General features: G+C 40.5%; 2 protein-coding genes across 4 annotated transcripts in view; one reads left to right on the forward strand and one right to left on the reverse strand.

Moving 5' to 3' along the window:
• Positions 1 to 95: 95 nt before the first annotated feature.
• LOC128437701 (ceramide transfer protein) overlaps positions 96 to 12,435 on the reverse strand; it is a 20,205-nt gene continuing 7,865 nt past the window's right edge. For 2 of the 3 annotated variants that reach the window (XM_053419889.1, XM_053419888.1), the window contains 15 exons: positions 9,222 to 9,329; positions 8,854 to 8,992; positions 8,172 to 8,255; positions 7,895 to 8,052; positions 6,129 to 6,221; positions 5,874 to 5,960; positions 5,531 to 5,623; positions 5,196 to 5,273; positions 4,448 to 4,543; positions 3,933 to 4,065; positions 3,778 to 3,848; positions 3,548 to 3,676; positions 2,809 to 2,938; positions 2,215 to 2,352; positions 96 to 1,811 (listed from right to left, as the gene is read on the reverse strand). In XM_053419889.1, coding sequence (XP_053275864.1) covers positions 2,225 to 2,352; positions 2,809 to 2,938; positions 3,548 to 3,676; positions 3,778 to 3,848; positions 3,933 to 4,065; positions 4,448 to 4,543; positions 5,196 to 5,273; positions 5,531 to 5,623; positions 5,874 to 5,960; positions 6,129 to 6,221; positions 7,895 to 8,052; positions 8,172 to 8,255; positions 8,854 to 8,992; positions 9,222 to 9,329 — 1,527 coding nt within the window. In that variant the 3' untranslated portion in view covers positions 96 to 1,811; positions 2,215 to 2,224. The remainder of the gene's footprint in view (positions 1,812 to 2,214; positions 2,353 to 2,808; positions 2,939 to 3,547; positions 3,677 to 3,777; positions 3,849 to 3,932; positions 4,066 to 4,447; positions 4,544 to 5,195; positions 5,274 to 5,530; positions 5,624 to 5,873; positions 5,961 to 6,128; positions 6,222 to 7,894; positions 8,053 to 8,171; positions 8,256 to 8,853; positions 8,993 to 9,221; positions 9,330 to 12,435) is intronic. The other variant, XM_053419890.1, reaches the window with a different exon arrangement.
• Positions 9,227 to 12,435, forward strand: part of polk (polymerase (DNA directed) kappa) — a 22,351-nt gene continuing 19,142 nt past the window's right edge. Inside the window, exons 1-2 of the mRNA XM_053419886.1 lie at positions 9,227 to 9,374; positions 11,119 to 11,196. The gene's annotated coding sequence lies outside the window, so the exon portion shown is untranslated. The remainder of the gene's footprint in view (positions 9,375 to 11,118; positions 11,197 to 12,435) is intronic.

Here is a 12,435-nt window from a genome sequence, read left to right on the forward strand (position 1 = left end):
TATCACTGTTTATCATTCATCTGTTTATTATGTTCGAAGCCTGCAATCAGATTCTCAGCAGTGCAACTAAAACACATTTACTTTACAGACACAAATTTACTTTGATTCTCTTGTGAAACAATTTTAATTTACAGGACATTGTCAAATTGCATTACATTTAGTGCAAATAATAACACTTCTGATGTACAACTTAGAAATATACAAAGTATAAAGTGTAGATTACTGAGAAAATATCAAAATAAAAAATGCTTAACGCATTCTTCAGCTGACGTTGCTCTTAGATCTAGCTCTTGTAATTATCAGCAAATCATTGATCCTGATCCTTCGTGACCTCTGACCTCTTTAGAACCAAAATCTGTAGTTCAATTTAAGCATGCAGATCTACTGATTGCAAAACTCCCAAAGCATGATTACGACATGAAACAGAAATCTAGAGCAAACAGCAATCTTGAGGTAAGATGATGTGAAATGCTGACCCTCCCTCCCCTCCCTCCCCCCCGCTTCACTTCAGAGTTGATAAATGCACGTCTGGTGGCGGCTGTACAGTAGAGAGCGCCAGGCGCTAGCATCCCGGGGTCTAAGGCATTATTAGGGGTAGTTTATCAGTCAAAAGGGTGGGAGGCCACTGCACTGTAGTGTGGATGGTGAAATGTTTTGTCAAGACTATGACTGAGAATGTAGGGAGTAGATGACGTCCTGCTCAGCATTTTACAACTTTACCTTCACCTGCAGAGAAGTAGCAGGATTACATTTACAAACGTCACTTGTGACTGGCCAGATTTTTCCCCCTGCTTTTTTGGGGGCTGAAAATTGGTTTAAAAACAACAACTTGAAGTTTGGAAAATATCTCAACTCATCCCTCAGTTTTATATCAACCACTATGGTGCTCATTCGGGAATATCTGTCTATTTTGACAATAAAGGTGAAATATGTGTGTGTGACAAGGCGGTTTAAGACAGACACACACTCACAATCGACCACAACTTATTACCTACAGACCAGTCAACTACATCCTACCCAATTATTCATGATCGGTTTAAATATGGAAAAAAGTTGTTCAAGGTGAGTTCGTTAGGAAAATACTCTTCTTCTCCCACTTCCTTGGACCATTACAGTCATCAAATTCAAGCGCTTAACAGTCAATTCACATTTCTCACATTTGTAAACTAACTGAAAACTTAAGTCCGTTTTCTCTGTACAATACATCGTGTCCATGGTGCTCAGCGAAAAGCTACGTTATAAACAATCTATAAATATAAAGATTTCAAAGCTTTAGGCTCTGACCCTCCATCAAACTGCAGAAGAAAGAGAGAGTCGTCACTAGAGGGACAAAAGAAGGCAAGACAAGAGGAAACACTGTACCACACCTCATCAATTATTTTCCTGTCAAAGTTTCCTGTCTACGCTCCTCCCTTGTGGTAACTTTAGCGACAGCAAAAACAAGCAGCTGTAATACTAGTGATTTGAGCAAAAAACACATAAGTCAGAATGTAGGAAATCATAAGAAATGTACAAAACAATTTACAAAAGAAAAATCGGTAATAACAATTCAAAAAACCACTTTGCAAACTGTTGAATAAACATACAAATGTACCCATGACCAGCAGATGGTCTTACGCCATTAGAAGGTGGCTGGGATTAGAACTAGTGATGGATTAAAGCTGTAAAACCAGTCTCCTCTACAAGCAGGTGTTCTGTGGATGATATGGTGTCCTGCAGGTAGAAATCTGCAAACAGGTGAGTGCATCATCCAGAGCCTGTTCCCTGGACACCATCGTTTCATCAGTGGGAAACCACAGCCCTTCACAAGCCTGAACAAGAAAGTAGATTAAAAGTGAACCCAAATGAAACTAGTTTAAATTCGCAATTTACAGACTTTTTTTTAGATCTGCACCAAATTGCACACGCTCATAAAAACGAGTCCCCTGAATTATTCTCTGAGAAATCCATGAATATGTTGAAAAACACCTTATCTTGCATGGGTTCTTCCTTCATTCATGCCCCGCACCACCCAATTTTTTTTATGAAAATCAGTAAAGTAGTTTGGTTTAATCCTTGCTGACAAACAAGGTAATAATGCCAGATTCTGTACGTCTATCGTCCTTTTCACAGTTCAAAATGTAACATCAAGCAGCAGCCAGGAGATTTAATGACAGTGTACGCAAAGTAAGTTGCTTTTTCATGTCTAAAACAGGATGTTTGAGCTCCTGTTACCTTGTAGTGTTCAGAAGAGGATCGGCTTCCCTGCGGTTTTCTCTTGGACGTAGGAGGTGAAGCGTTTGAGGAACTTGGGATATTCTCTCTTGGCCACAGCTCTGAGAACCGAGGCTGGAGCCCAGCCCCCTGGGTTTACTGTGAAGAGGGGAGATTTTCAGAAACTTTGTGTGCTCACTGATGATTAAACGATGAGTCATAAACCCAGGTTGACCAGCTTCAGTGCTCAGACAGCGGCCCAGGGTGCCCTCTAGTGACTATTTCTCCAAATGCACTCCCACAATGCCTGGCCTCTCTAACAATAAGCCGACTCAGGATTCTTTCTGTGGTGCTGGTGTATGTCACGTCTACAGGATGCGTGTGGGGCTGGGGGGGTTCTTTCGTGTGGTTTTACATATAGTAGTAAGGACTGTGTATAGATGAGAAATAAAAATGTGACCTAAATTGAGAAGAGATTCGGACTCAGTTCTCACTCTAAGGTTGTGTTTTGATTTTAAGGTGCTCATAGGTAGATCATAGTTAGATGGATGACAGTAGAGAGGCTTTGTTTTCTGAGCTGCATAACTTGTCTTGGATACAAGCGGAGGCACATACCATTGGCAACGTAGGTGATCTTACAAAGGATGTTGTCTCTGCTGATTTCTTTATCTCCCTCAGGCGGGCTGACCAGTGTTTGGCAAATCATGGCAACATTGATTTTTGCACGAACACACCTGTTCGTGGGCTGAGAGCAAAACAAAAAATGGTTATGAAAACATCTCACTGTAGTAGATTTGAGAGACTGACTGTTGTGAAGAGGTTGAAAATCATTGTTTCCCCCATTTAGGCTGAAAAAGAGTCAGACATGTTCTGAAGTTCAGTTCCCTGAAATTTCCAAAAGGTGTTGTTCATGTAAACGCAAGTGTCCGAGTACCTGCCAGGCCCCTACAAAAATGACAGAAAATATCTGAGTGAAGAATGTACAGCTACCAAGTGTGTGCTGGAAGAATAGAATCTCAGGATGAACAAGAGGTGCTATACACGTAGAAGACGTAGACAATGTCAACTTGAAAAGACAAGGTTCAAAAGCTTTTGGAGGCTAGGGGCCGACAGTTGAAGTAAAATGCAAACAATAACTTTTTTTTTGGACTTCATGTTTGAAAACTGTTTTTTGAACAAACCCTTGTTTGACTGAGGGATAATTGCAGTTATGCATCTTCAAACTATAACAGTACCAATTAAAAGGTATGAAATTAGGAAAAGTAGCACGTTCATAGAAATGTATTTCAACAACCGGACGCTCATGTTCGATACTGTGTGGTAAGATTAGGTGTAATGCAGTCAGTCATCTTACAAGGGCATTGTCGTGGTCCACAGAGAAGTTGCAAACCAGCCACGTGTCTGGGTCATTTTCATTTGTTGCCATGATCTTCCTCATGGCTGACAGGTAGAGCACATCTCTCTGAGAGGCAGGCCACACTCTCTGAAAAACAAGCATCGGTAACATCAGTCAGGCTTAAAGATTATTACTGATCAATTGTGCAACACGGTTTAAAAACATCAACCAACATTGAGAATATTCACCTTGTGTGTCTGGTAAACTATGACAGCATTATCAGAGAGTGTTTCCACAACGTTGAAATTTTCAATGGTAGCTGTGGGAGGAAGAGCTCAGTCAGGCCACAACATTATAACAGAATGTGTGGATATGATGGTCATGACTGAAATAGTGAACTTACTTTCCCAGTCCATTCGGACATCTGTTTCCCAGAAGTAATGGCAGACCTCGTGTCCTGTCACCCCCTTCACAGAATGTGTAGCTTTTAGAGGATCCAGGACGATACCGTTCTCCTCCACCTCTCTCCTGTACACCTGTTCCACACAGGGCAGAGCAGGAGACAGAACAGATTAGTTTAACAAAGAGTTTCACCTGATGCTTCACAAACGTAAAAAAAACTCGATGTGCATTTAGTTTATCAATTTCAAAGAGACAATGGATAAATGAAACATTTATTGAATACATTTGGTTTTAGCCCAGTAAACTAGATGACTGGAGACAAAGACACCATAAACGGAGGTGCTCTCTCACCTCGCTGCCTTATCAAATTAGCACATTCACCTGAGTGTCATATTTCCATCACAGCTGATCGGAGCCAGACTGATGCAAATCATCTGTCTGTGCTTAAACTGAAACCTCAGTGCCTGAGCTTGAAATACTCAAAAAGGGAAATGATTAGCTTCTCTATACACTCACCTTCATCTCTCCCTCTTCTATTACCAACTGCCAGTTGGCATCTCCACCCATATCCTGAAGAGAGTAAGTCATATGATTCTGCACATTCTCCTCCACCTAAGAGATGGACAGATATTGATTAAAATCACATGTTAGATACTCTTTTGCTATTCTGTCCATTGGAGGACATGCTTTCCAACTGGTTTTGATAACTACATGGGTTCAAACAGAAAAAATATTTCCCTTTCAGAATCTTAAGAATTCTTTGAGAAAGGAAGCCACTGGGCAATATACAAATAAATATTGAATACACAATCCTGCCAAGGGTTTGTTATTCAACATCCCAACGATGCTTTAAGAACACAGTGTATAACCAGTCTGGATTCATGCCTGCACATGCTGTGGAAGTAATGCAAGGTAAGAACAAGGCGGAAATGAAAAGGTTCACTAGATTCCAGCCATGCAACATAAGACTTCTATCAGTGAGATGACGACAACCATTATGTGATGAAGACAAACCACAAAGTCTCTCAAGCAATACAACTTTGTCCAGTTAGTCTTTTAGTGCATCACATCATACTATACTCTTATAGACATGGGTGTAAAACACTACTATAAACAAAGGACTAAAAGCACATGGATTGTCTGAGATCCTGGAGAGACTGGTTAGTAGACATTCTCATGCATTCTCCGACTGTGGTTTAAAAGCAGTAGGTCTTTCTGCATCCCGCTGCAGACAGAGGTGATCTCTGTTGACCAAATACAGTACCTGAGTGCTGAATCTGTGAATGTCATCCGAAGCACTTATTAGCTCAACGGAGGACAGGGAAGAAGAGTGGCTATTGGGCTGTGCACCAAAAAAGAGGTTCGAAAGAGAGAGAAATAAGAAACAGAACCTAAAGAGTTGCTGCTGCAGCAAACCAGAGCAAACAATCACAACCTGCCCAACTAACATTTCACACAGACACGTAATGTTAATCTTAAAATATAGCAAATATAGCACAAAAATCATTGTGTGTGACCACATGAAGCTGAAGGACATATTATAAGTAAATGTTATCGAAGCATCAATTTAGAGAACAACGTGGGAAACATGTTGAGCACCTTGTTGGCATATCGGTGTGTGCCGATGGTGGAGTAGGCGTCTCCGGGAGTAACTGAGGAGGGTCGAGATATCCTGACCTTCTCTGACTGGCACTGAGGGACACAGAAGAGGAGTGTGGTAAGAGATATTAGGAAGACACACACTGAACAACAAATACATGAAAGATCTCTGTGTGTAATGTGTGGAACTGTGCTCAAGTATTTTTTCCAGAAGCAGAAAGAGAAAGATGAGGATGGTAGGAACAACACAATAAGGATTCTAAGGTAAATGTATAAATGTTTTATACATTAAAACTAAAGAGGACATTATGATTGTGCAAACAATTTTTAATCTTCATCAAACCTGCTCCTCTATCTTGTCTTGTCTGTCCAGTGCAGCTTCCACCGCATCAAAGAACTCATCTTCATTGATAAGACTGTTAGGACCCTCCTGTTCAGATGCAACAATAAAAACATGTTGTATGATTTGTAGAACATCCCATGGGAACAGCCCTAATCAAAGAGTATCGGTTCAACTAATAGGACAAAGTGATAACATGACTCTACTGTCGTTTTACCATTTCAAATTCATTCAAATCGATCTAGTTTGACCTCATACCTCATAGTCTGGGCCTCCATAGTGGGACTTCTTCTTCAGTTCATGCATAGCACACTTGTAAGCATCTTCTACCCTCCTCCTCTTCTCCAGTTCCTACACACAGACACAGACATAACAGTGCAGTACGGTTACAATAAACGACTGTGAAAGCATGCAACATAGACGCCAATTAAAATATCTGTGTTGCGGTTAAAAGAGGTCAGCTTATCCTTTACATTCTGAAAATAAACATAACGACTTCAGTGTTGTAGAGCCAGAAAATCTGTGCCACAGTGACAATGCTCCTTTCATCAGATCACAGCTGATAAAGAGTTAAGGAGGAAGAGATGTCTGCCCTTCACAAACGCTCTTCACATTTATACTAAATGTTCCATTTCCTGTAAGATGTAACTAAACCTCCCTTCATGAAAACATAAACCAACAAATTAACTGCCAGATAAACTGCATCAAATATCTATTACGTAAAAGCACGAGGAGCTAATGCATTAGCTATGAAGACTTGGCTCTGGTGAGTCCACTGAACTCTGCTGAGAAAATAAAAAGAGTTCACATTTCAGACAACTTAGTCCCACTGGGATAAAAGCAAGAGCAAACTGAAGCAGTTGTGTCTAAAAGTCCAATGTAAGAGTAAAAAATACCTCTTACCAGACAAGGCTTCAATAGAGGGAAACCAGACAGAAAGAGACACAAACAGAGTCTAAAGGAAGGTGTGGACATGTAACACTTGCCACAAAATAAACAGAGGGTGATCCTGTCGTCAGATGAGTGAAAAAGACAGACGGAGACATACTGCAAACAAGTGGCTGCCCGTCTGTAGGGGGATCCATCTCTGTGCCTGGTACTTGAGCAGCTCTGTCCTCTTTCGTAGCGAGGGCTTCCATAAACTCCGAGATGTCATTTTTGCTTTCTGTACAAATCTGAGCCGGCGTATCCTGTTCCTTTAAGTCTGTGTTTTGTTAGCGATTTCTATTTCCCTACTCCATATTTGCAGCTAAACTTCACACACACACACACACATAACCAGGCAGAGTTAAGAGTGAAGCAGTTTCACCTGAGCGTTCTAGCTGACTGACAGAGAGCTTCTCAGCTTTTGTGAGTTTTAGGGTTGGGCAGCACACCTTCACACACAAGACATAAAAAGTAAAGAAACTGGTCTGACAACATCAGCTGAGCTGATCAGGATGTAAGCATAAGCGGCTCGAAAGGGCGTAACTTTACAGACAAGGCACAAGGTGTGGAGAAGTGTTTAGGGAACTTCAAACAGGTAAAAAAAAAATTAAAAGCTCATTATAGGAAACAGGTGCAGTTTGTGAAAATAATGTGATTAATTACAGCAATTATTGTTACATTTGTAAAACAACAATTTTTACCTCGAGGATCCTTTCCTCTTTCTTAATGCTGGCTAACACAGATGATCTTTTTTAAGACCATCCTGCTTCATTTACCGACAGATCTGAACTACATCCTATGAAATCAAGGGTCGTCAAACATTAATACAGCCAGTACATTTGAAATATAAATATAATCAATAGAGATCACCAGAAACCCATATTTGAATCTTTCCAAAACATCCACTGGGTGTTGACCACAACCTTGTTACCTTAAGGACAAAATATAAAACTCTTGCTCATAATAACCAACTTGTTAAAGACAATAGAAGCAACAATTACTGTAGCTTGTCAGTCTGTGACACAAAGCACCGCCTGCTGACACGCCCACTCAGGAAACTGCCGATGACACTTCAGGGTGACATTTCTTTTATTTACCTTGTCCAATCTCTTCTGCCAGCTGTCCTCTCGTTTGACCATGAGTTCGATGCAGTGGGACAGGGTGGACAGGATTCCAGCTGTTGTGGCCTTGAAGGTAATGGCCTCCCCCTTAAAGTCTATTCCGTTCATGCCTTTGGGGCTGGCAGGAGCAAACACTGGCACAGACCAAATGAAAAAATGTTGGGGCTTTCTCATGGTTTGATTACAAATAAACAAACTATTAGCAGGCCAAGCAAATGAAACAATGAATATTTGTATCTGCAGGATAACTCACGTTTTTCTTTGCTGCCATTGTTGTTGTGATTATATCCACCATCAGGTCTTGTAGTGGTAGGAAAGTCATCGTCATCATCCTCAACTATTGGTATGAAAACAACAGCAATCTTAGATCCATCTTCTATTTATAAACCAACTTAACCATGATAGAAGATAACATGAACACCTAAACCTGGACATATATCGAAAAGCATAATGTTTGTACATTTACACATATTCAACAGGATTAGTAGACATTGTAACTTTTTCTCCCCTCCAAATTTGACAATTGATCAGACAATCCGAAATTTTCTAAAAAAAGTGTCTTTCAGATTTAATTACAGGTTGGTTTAAGCCACATGAGACCAAAGTCGATATAAAAGTGTTTTTTATGGCCACAGAAAGGTTCTGACAGAGATTACACAGCTCACAAAGTGCCCTGTAAGTGAATATTGATTTTTGTTTCTTTTTCAATGATCCCTATCTATCTACTCTTCTCCTACTCTTATACAGCATTTCCTTTGCTAGAAAAAAAAAGATACTAACGCCACCATGTCCACAGAATTTTAAACATAAGCATTTGTGGGTTATAATATCTGTTTTGTTAAAGAAAAAAATTATAAATTTATACCTATGTAAATACTTTGAAAATAAATCTCGGACAAGATACAAGCAATACAAGTATTTATAGCACAGGTTACCTCTGTCTCTGTGAAATTCATCTTTGGAGACGACATCAGCACAGGAGTCAAAGTATTTCTGCAGGGTGTCCACTTGTCTGCACAGAATGTCCCGGAAAGTCTCCATTTCTGATAGTTTCTCATGCAGCCGGTGGCCCTTCTGTGCAGAAACAAAGAGAAGAGCAGAGATGCAAACAACAACTAAAGTAAAAAGTCAACAAAAGGCAGTCTAAGGAAAGAGTAATTTCAGTTAAACTGCGTCAACCATATACGACAATGATGTGAATATCATAAGAAATAGTACAAAATGCTAATTATAATTAATAATATAATTATTAACACTAACACAGTAATGTTACCAGCTTGTCTTGCTCAACTATGTAATTTACCTTGAAGGAGGATGCGGATGTGGCAGACAAGGCACTGGCTGCAGAGGTGAGAGACAACATGGAACCATGACGCCTCAGACTGGTTTCTGAACCATAACCAGACTCAGCCTGAAACCCAGACAAGGCACAAAGAGGGAGAGAATAGAGGAAAGAGTGAGTATCATGATGGAAAATTTGAATAAAGAGAGGAGAAAATATGTGTGGAGAGAGGAGAAACAAAGAGGGGAGGATAGAAATTCAGTAAGAGCTGAAAACACATTTAACAATCTGCCAAATAAAAAGGTCTTATGACAGAGGTAAAGTGAGATCAATTTTATCAGTCGGCAGCAGTGAGTAATGCTGAGCAGCATCAGATCAGGGCCTACACCTACACAAACACAGTCTGTCCAAAGGGACAAACAGACAAACACAACACAACCAGACCTGATACTCGTGGTAATAAATCAAACTGAATCCAATAGTGGACAGATCAAAGCTTGATTAGAGACTTTCTGAGGGAAACATCTATACTGGGACATGTGTGTACTGTCTTACATTATATTAGCATTATAAAACAGATATATGACTGGCCATTAGACACTGCATCATACGTCCATTAAACAGATGTGTTAGGATTGTTGATGCCTGGGAGTGCCAACTTAGCTCAGTGACAAGACTTTATTATACATATTGTAAGAGCACGCACACCCACCCAACCCCACTAATGAAAAATATTACTATTGTTACCTGTTATCCACTACATTACAGGGAAATGGCAAAATCAAACCAAATATTAGAGCCCCACACTTAAATGTATACCTTCACTAATCCAGTAGAAACAGTAACATGGCGCCAGTGTGAGAAGTTTAAGAATTAAATTATTTTACATATAAATCAGGACCCAAACATGCTGTTGGTACGTTCTTTCAGTCTAAATTTATTTGCTTTGGTTTAGTGTGTAATTATCCTCATTTTATTTCAGTAAGGTTTCTGGTGGCTAACTGACATGCAGAGGTTTTACTAAACAGTGAGCAAACACAAGAGGGAGACAAATTACAAAACTGAGGGTGGACACACAAACATGTGCTATAATGAATGTACTACTATGAATGTTAGTGAATAGAAATGAACTCAGTTGAAGATGGTTTATGAACAGGGGATCAGAAAAAAGTTAATTTGCCCGTTAAAGACTGTTTATATTCAATTAATGACCAGTGGCAGGCTGGCAGCTAAACTATGCACGTATGAACTGCAATCAAAAAACTAAACTCCCAAAATGTGTTATATAATTACAAACAACATAAAGGCAGTGCAAAAATGACATGAAATCCATACATTTAAATGAAGATTCAACAATACAACAAATCAACAACATACAACCAATTACTCAACCCAGTCTAAACTAGAAGGGCACTCAGTCAAGTCTAAACCTTCCTCAAGGCCCAAGAGTCCCCTTATGAAACCACATTATAATTCACAAAATCTGGATCATTATTTGGATCTATGACAAAATTCACACACTCAGAGATATCAGTCCCCTAAACATGCCTGATTTTCTTTCATCAAGATCGATGACTGATTGATTCTCTGAGAAGTCAACGAAAATGTTGAAAAACACCATATCTCACAATATTATAGAAAGAGGAGGAAATAATCAGAATCCGTCCCCTCATCCAGCTTTGCACCAAAATGGATCGGCCCAAACAGTATTTGTCTACAAGGTTTTGTGTCCATCCAATACTTTTTATGGAGAAAGACGGCCAGGTAGTGACATAGGTAAACAAATGTTTGACAAGTAGTATTTAGGACTACGGGCTGCTCCTCCAGGGCTGTCAGATTGTATTTGCTGCGATTTATTTTATTTGAACAGACAAAGATATTCATTAGGTTGCTGAAATAATCACTGCTGTATCGCTAGGGGACCACGAGGCAAGCCAACGCACTGCAACGAAAAAACAAAGACCAGACTGTGACAGCCATCTTTTATGCACCGCTGGTAAGCTGCATGACACAACCATGCAAACTAAACACCCACTCATACACAACACACAATATAGCATCTGTGTGAGGGTAATGAGAGGAGTGACCCCAGTGACCACATCTGGGCACACTGCTGCTGAGGAAATCATCTCTTAAGAAAAACACCGGTAGTCCAGCTTACACCCATGCAGCATAAGGTTGATTCACAAAAACATGGTGAACGCTTTCTTACAACCTGCAGAGGAGTTCAATGCTAAAACTAGCCCATCAGTGCTATCAACGGTAAAAACTAAATGCATGTTAGCAGAAAGTGGTATTTTAGTCAATGTATGGATGAGGGCAACTGAAAAGTAACCACTGCCAAACTACTTAAAAGACTTCAGTGATGGATGACAGTGAGAAAGCAGCATGCCAACATGCACCTATATAAGCCCACCATTCTGCCATTCCAACAGCCAAAGCAGAGCAGGACACTGCTGCAGTCCCGGTAGTTTGCTGGCCCCAACATGGCCCTGACGATCCCAAACACGCCCAACGTTCTGATAATTCAGAGGCTCAAATCCAGTGCTCTGCTTTCCCTGGATACAGCTCGCTGAAGCACAAAGGAAAGAAAAGGAGAAGAGAAGCGATACAATCTCAGCTTAGGTCGTTAAGTAAAAAGAAAGAAGCGGTAAGAGAGGGAAAAGAGAGAAGAGGAAAAAAGTCATTGGCCACATCGCGATGAGAGGTGAGGCAGACACTGGCTGCTCGGTGATGCAGAAGAGACGGGAGTGAGCCGAGAGGAAGAGTCTTGTAAATCCTTGGCTGAGCGATGCAGGTCTGCTCTCTGTCACTTCCTCTGCAGACACACACGAACATGGACTCTAAAGACACACTATATACATGCACTTCACTCATGCTGCATTCATTTTTCAACCGACCACACACCCTGATTTGTGAAACCTTTTCATCTTGTCCATCTTTACGTCCCGCACCAATCACCGAGCAAGCAACCTTGACTCTTAGCATTTGCGTGGAAGAGAGAGAGTGAGAGAAGGGTAAAATGAAGTCAGCATGCATGTATTCATGAGAAAGAGCGAGAGGAATGGAAAGACAAGGGCTGTCTGGAGCTGTTTGTGTGCTAAACCACTTAAGTACCAAATGGGTGGATGAGTGCATTATGACAGAGAGAAAGAGAGAGATAGAGGAAGAGAGAGACGGTGTGGGAGGCAGAGAACAACATTTGTTTGGATCCTCTGCTTTGCTTCTATCCACC

The sequence above is a fragment of the Pleuronectes platessa genome, chromosome 4, assembly GCF_947347685.1.
Source record: "Pleuronectes platessa chromosome 4, fPlePla1.1, whole genome shotgun sequence".
NCBI lineage: Eukaryota > Metazoa > Chordata > Actinopteri > Pleuronectiformes > Pleuronectidae > Pleuronectes > Pleuronectes platessa.